The sequence below is a fragment of the Myxine glutinosa genome, chromosome 8 (genome assembly GCF_964187855.1).
Source record: "Myxine glutinosa chromosome 8, kmMyxGlut1.1, whole genome shotgun sequence".
NCBI classification, from domain to species: Eukaryota; Metazoa; Chordata; class Myxini; order Myxiniformes; family Myxinidae; genus Myxine; species Myxine glutinosa.
The window spans coordinates 139,384,359-139,390,978 of NC_136268.1; the positions used below are offsets into that span (position 1 = coordinate 139,384,359).

General features: G+C 44.0%; 1 protein-coding gene and 1 long non-coding RNA gene across 15 annotated transcripts in view; one reads left to right on the top strand and one right to left on the bottom strand.

Annotated features, from left to right (window-relative positions):
* LOC137432956 (uncharacterized) overlaps window positions 1–6,620 on the top strand; it is a 76,184-nt gene that overhangs the window by 51,598 nt on the left and 17,966 nt on the right. The gene's annotated exons all lie outside the window — the stretch shown is intronic.
* The window catches only part of TMEM150A (transmembrane protein 150A), a 185,359-nt gene that overhangs the window by 23,119 nt on the left and 155,620 nt on the right, over window positions 1–6,620 (bottom strand). For 8 of the 14 annotated variants that reach the window (XR_013624402.1, XM_078783765.1, XM_078783770.1 and 5 more), the window contains one exon: window positions 4,979–5,046. Coding sequence is in view for 13 of the 14 variants with exons in the window: in XM_078783765.1 (XP_078639891.1) it covers window positions 4,979–5,046 (68 nt within the window). In the remaining variant the exon portion in view is untranslated. Of the gene's footprint in view, window positions 1–4,800; window positions 4,834–4,978; window positions 5,047–6,620 lie in introns of all 14 variants that reach the window. The other 6 variants (XM_078783763.1, XM_068125294.2, XM_068125291.2 and 3 more) reach the window with 1 other exon arrangement.

The window sequence follows — 6,620 nt, forward strand, 5'->3', positions numbered from 1 at the left end:
GTGGCCCTTATTCTTGGATGACATTACCACAAGTCGTCGACATTTTATAAAGCGCACACAGTATGGAGCGGCACCATGCAAACTACATCAGACAAATTACAACAGTTTCATTGTAAGCCTGCCTCAACTTTGCACTCTGACACCCTAACCCCCAGATCCCCTCCACTCTCCCCTCCCACTTAAATTTCCCCATTACTTCAGCCTCATTTCCCATCCCCAAACTTCCCAATTCTACATTTCTTTGCGCTCAAGCTCATCTCATCACACCCACTCTCTTCCCAAATTATTCAACATCCGATTCTGAAAAAAATAAATAATATTAATAAATAAATAAATAACAGGCAGCAAACTACAACTATGGCCATTATTTAGTAGAATTTTGGTAAAATATTCATTTACAATTTTAAACATTGGAATTGCTCCATCCCAAAGGAAATTTGCACATCCACGTTGCCAAAACGGTGTAAGATTTGCGGAATGTTTTATACACAAATTATTCATTTTCTGCTTGTGTTGCCAATGATATACAAGATCACGAGGTCATAAGCTACCTTACGATGACCCAATTTGAAGACGAGACGGAAAAATCAATGGGAAGAAGAAGAAGGAACACGTTCATTTGTTAAAAGATTAGGAGTACATGGCAGCAGTGACATTTTACTCTGACAAAAAACATCTGCACAGTGTTTGAAACACGTGGCTGAGCATCAAGGAAATCCGAGGAACATTAAGCAACAGGAGAAAGTCATCTGTCCCAGCATGCCTGTGCTATAAATCAAAATGCAACAAAGCAGGTTTCAAAATGCAAATCGCTACATTTTGGCAACACAATCCTCCCAAATATGCTTTTCCTTCAAGTGAAGTCAGACTCCGTTGGGGATCGAACCAGAAAGGAAAGCTCAGTGGTCAGCATGATTCCAGTTGGCCCGTTTTGATCTTGTGCACTGCTCCTCGGCTGTGTTTTGGCCTCGAACATTTAACCGCATTCCACGAAGCGCTCATCCTTTCCGACCATAATCTTCCACCACCCCCCATTCCTTACAGTTTCAACAACAAAAACAAACCATAAGCTTTCTTACCCAATTTTGTGCTTCTTTGATCGTTTTGTTTCATTCTTTCATTAGCCACGTGTTCAGCACAATCTGCCACCTCATTGAATTGCTCACCAACCTCTTCTTCCTCTTTTCCTTACACAAGTCTTTTTCGACCTCCATCCCTGACCTCCCTACATACCTCTTCTCCACAAGACCAAAAAAGACAAACCACCAGTCTCAGAACTCATTAAGACATTCAGTCCCACAACTATTTATTTATTTATTCTCCCCCCACCCCTCTCATTTTCCACTTTTCCTCCTCCGCTCACTCAAATCAAATCTTTTAAATAACAATTTGAAATATTTAATATTCCTATAAATGCATTTCCAAATCTCTCTCCCACACTGCTTCCTCTTCTCCCCTTCCTGTTTCTTTACTAGATCTGCAAATGCACACCGTCTCCATCATGTTAATTCAAAGCTGCTTTTTCTTCAGGTCAGTACCCTGCTGATCAGCATCTAGTGTCTCACCCTCACCCTCTCCACCCAACGTCCCCCTGCTTGTGTCGCACCACCACTCATTCCCCTGCACCACCAACGGTGCCTCCTCCCATCCCCAAATATATTGACATCCAGCATCTGAGGCCTCTTCCCAAGTCTCTCAATCCAGACTGCTCTTAAACCTGACATGGACGACTTGGATTTCTGCCAATGTCACGAGGTCAATGCCGAGGTCATTTCTGCCAATGTCACAACTCCTCCCTTCTGGACCTGGTAAAAGTGAAGTTTCCTCATGTTTCTTGCCCCTCCACTGCTATGCTTGGTTCATTACCTCTGCCAATGAAGTTGGACGGAGGTTAGTTATGTTATCACCTGTCTGTCTGTCTGTCTGTCTGTTTGTTTGTTTGTTTGTTTGTCTGTCTGTGAACAGGATATCTCAAAAGGTTGTGGACAGATTTGGACGAAATTTGGCACGCAGGTTGCGTTGGATTTTGGCAATGATCCGGTTCCAGATACTTTAATTTTTAAAGTGATTCTTCACAACAATCTTTCCTAGGAAAACCACATTTCCAAGCTGGCCTCCAAAGCCAGTCGCTGACTGGGCACCCTCCCTCGTGCAAAGTCCTTTGTGGGCACTTCTGAGCTCCTCACAACTTACGAAGCTTTCGTCCACAGCTTGATGGAATATTGCTCTCCCCTCTGGGCTGGTGCTCCTGCCTCACACCTAGCTCGGCTTCACGCAGTTGAAACCAAAGCATTCAGAATCATTGGTATCTCTCGCGATGAAGCTGATTCTGAGGGCCTATCACTTGCTCATCACAGGCAGTTTGGTGGTCTCTGTCTTCTACAGACTCCTCTCTGGCCTTGCTCCCCCTGCTCTGTTTGTGCTCTGTCCCACAAATATTGCTTCAGGATGCACAAGATCTGCCTTCAACCCTCTTCTGGTGAAACTGCCAAAATCAAGACTCTCTGCTCACCTTCACTCTTTAATTCCTCTTTTCTCCGACCTCTGGAACAAACTCCCTCACTCTCTTCAATCCCACTCCTCCCTCCAGGTCTTTAAAACAGCTGTTCACCACCATCTCTTTTACAAAACCTCGATCTTTTCTACCCCAATTAAAACACCCCAAATCCACCTCTTTCCATCTCCAACTTCTTTCCTGAAATTCCGAATAGTGTTCATTTGCTTTATACCATGTACCTCCACCCCCCTCCTCCCCATCCCTTCCACAGATCTACGGACGTCCATGTTATCTGCTGTTGTTGTGCTTGAGTGCTTGCCTCTCTCTCCACCTCGTCTCCCGCTCCCTTCATTGTACGAATATGTTTCATGTGTCTGTGCACGTTTTCATGTTTATTATGTTACCTCTTACACAAACCTCGATTCTGTATACAAAAAAATGTATAAAAATAAAGTGATAGAGCCAAAAACAAAATCACGATTTCTCAAAAAGTTGTGGACGGATTCGGATGAAACTTGGTGGATAGGTTTGGTGTATACAACAACAAACACCATGCATTTTAAGGCCATTTTCCCTACAAGAGCGGGGGTTAGCCTTGCGGTCCCCATGACAATCTTCTCCATTTTGCTCTATTTTCTGCATCTCCCCTTGTTAACCCCCTTGCCCGAATTTCTTCTTCGACCATCTTCAGCCAAGTCTTTCTCGGTCTTCCCCGTCCTTTACTTCCTTCTATATTCATTTCCATCACTCTTCTCAACCAGTCACTTTCAACCTTCCTCAACACATGACCAAACCATCTCAACCTGTTTCTCTTCACAGCATCAATCACAGGCAATATTCCCATCATCTTTCGCAATTCATCATTTGTTTTCCTCTCTCTCAATGATACTCCGCACATCCACCGAACCATTCGCATTTCCACCCTTTCCAGCCTTCGTTGCTGCTCTACGTTCATTACCCAAGTCTCGCTCCCATAAATCATAACACTTCTCACACATGCAGCATACACCTTTCCCTTCAGCTTCAACGACACTCCCCTCCTCATTAGCACGCCACTCAGTTCCCGAAACTTCTTCCATGCACATCTCACTCTCGCAACCGTTGCCGAGTCTGATCCACCTTCTCCATTTAGCATGTCTCCACGGTAACAAAATGTTTTCACAACAAAATGTTTGGTTGACATGGTGTATGACAAGGATGAATCTATTCGATTTTGGTGAAGATCCGGTTCTTGATACAAGCAATTTTTAAATCTTTCAAGTGAAATTTCACCATTGAGAGATGGGACCAAAACTGTTATATAGCATATTTCAAAAAGTTGGGGAGGAGTTATAACAAAACAAGGTGGACGAGTTGGTTAGGTGACGAGAACAAAATGTAAACTGTTCAGGCTGGTGGAAGTATGCTCTCTGCCAAGTGCCGTTCTAGTTTGACAATGTTCTTGCGAGTGTCAATTCATCCCTCTGGCTATGTCAAACAGACACATTAATGCTAGAGTTTGGCGGTTCACTCAGGATGACTGTCAGGCGCTGCAAACTGCCGGGTCTTGCTTCAGGATTGATCGTCCACCTCCGCTGTCCCAAATAATACTGCCTGGGAATTCTTCCACAAAAGCCTGCTGTGTCTCATGCATAGATTCCATGTAGTCTGCAGATATTATACCCATCCTCTCACTCCTGGTGCACCCAAATCCTGCAGGGAGGCAGTTGCCTCCAAACAACTTGCCTTCCTTTCATTGAAGGCCAATCCAATTGGAGACAATTTCAGGTCAGTCCACAAAACCTGCAAAGTGTGTCCACTCTCAGGAAAGAGCATCTGTCCAACATCAAGAATGAACTTTAAACTTGCTTTCCTTCTCTAAAGCCTGGTGGTGCCTTGTTAAGTCTGCTTCTGGAGTATGCTCCCCTTCCAACCCTTTCCTCCCTTCAAATGGCACCACAGCCGACTCTGCTCGTGAGAAGGCCAAATGCCTCAATTCTGCATTTGCTTCCAAATCTTGTACGGATAAAGCCAAAGTGACCTTGCAATTGTACTAGAGTACTGCAAAATAATTTCAACCAAAGTTGATATTTCACTTGAAGTTTCATCTGCTTTCAGACTTATTTTCCTCCGCGTTATAGAAGAAACATGCAAAGGTGTTAGTTTTTCGTTTTCTTGTTGTTTTCTAAAAACAAAAAAAGTTCTATACTAATTTGGGAAGTTTCCCCACCCTGCACCTCAACCGGCACATTCCCCTACCACCCCCACTCTTCCAAGTGTACAAAACAAGTTTCATCATCAAATCCCTTTCTCATTTTGATTACCTTTCATTGTACGAAGTATGTTTGTAGGTCTGCCTGGAATGACATCATGAAACCCAAATATAAAACGACGAACAACAGAGATTTGTACCCAAAATCTATTCCCAGTGTGTGTTTAATATTTAGAGGACTCCGCATGCCTTAACTGTAAGAGTCACACCGAGGAGGGGACAATGCTTACCCATAAAAGAGCCAAGATTTCCGACCAGACTGAAGAGACAACTTTCAGGAGGGTAGGCACCACATTTGCTGCAAAACAGAGGTCAAACAGTCACACAGAATAGGCCATAGAAGGCAGCTTGCACATTGGACATGAATAATGACCTTTCACATCTGAACTTGATATGCTCACGATTGCATTTCCATTGCCAACACTTCAGATCATGCACATCCGTTCATGTTTACGCACTCGGTCTCCAACCCGAATGCTTTCTCCAACAGTCCCACCTGACCCACAACCCTCTGGCCAATGTGGATCCGCAAGTCATGCAAACACACGGCATGGATCTCCATCTCCATTCTAAAGCACGTTCTCAAACTGTTTTTCTTCAGTCAGTGACTGTTATTGCTGAAATAACTTGTGTGCAACTTCTCTTCTCGAGTGAAAACATTTTAAATTGCCCAAAATCTTTTTAAAAGCGAGCTATTTTTGTTGAAAGTGAATATTCTTTGCTATTACGGCTTGGGGAAGCAACTGTAAGCAACTGACCTTACAGCTGTTTCAATTACTAACGTAAAGCTGTCAGTCGATAATCTCGTGGTGATGCCAGCATCAAGTAGAGTTTCAAAACAAGACTCTTTGCGTCAGTGATGTCTTATGAGCTGTTCTCAAGTTGGCAAGTGGGCACGTCGCCACATTTGGGCAGTTGAGAGGGAACGGAGAGAGGCAGGAAATAGATCGCAGGGGTGTTAAGCAAAATAAAACACCCAGGATTAAATCTAGGCTTCCTACTTATGCTGCCTGTGTGTTTGTTCCTTCCCAATTTCTCAGTTCTCCCTTGTATGCAAACATTCCCTGTGCTCCATCTCAGTGCCAGCATCACCCATCTATCATTCAGCCTTGATGTCTGCAAATATAAATAAAACAAGCTTACGCCTAGGTCCCCCGTCGTTGAAGTGATGTGAGTTGACAAAGTGGAAGACGCAAGCGGCCATCTTGGATTTTGACGTGGCGACCAATTTTCAATGGAGTTCTCCCTTATGCGTAGATACACCCACACACCAGATTCGACGTTAGTAGTTCGTTTATTTTTCACGATATTTCGCTCACAAGGTTCAGAAATATATATGGTGGCGGCCATCTTGGATTTTGACGTGGCGACCCAATTTTCAATAGCATTCTTCCTTATGCTTAGATACACCCACACACCAGATTAGAAGTTGGTACTTCGCTTATTTTTCAAGATATTCCGCTCACAAGGTTCAGACATACATGGTGTCAGACATACATGGCGGCGGCCATCTTGGATTTTGACGTGGGTTGCACCCACACACCAAATTAGAATTCGGTCCTTCGCTTACGCATGCACACACGCACGCACGTTCGCACGCACGCACGGACGGGAAAACCATAGTCCTCCTTTCGCTCCGCGGTGCGACTGGGGACAATAAATAAATGACTGAAGATATGGGCCAAGCGAGGGAAGGACCATGAAGGAGCAGAGGGTCAAGTGGATTAATAATGCACATCCATGCACAAAGAAAGGTACCGAGTGTGATTACCAAATGGAAACTTTTCAGAATCAAACTTGGAGATGCCATTTTGCAACGCCTTGTGATCAAATCGCTGCGAAAACATTGACCTGACGTCATAAGCAGGTTTA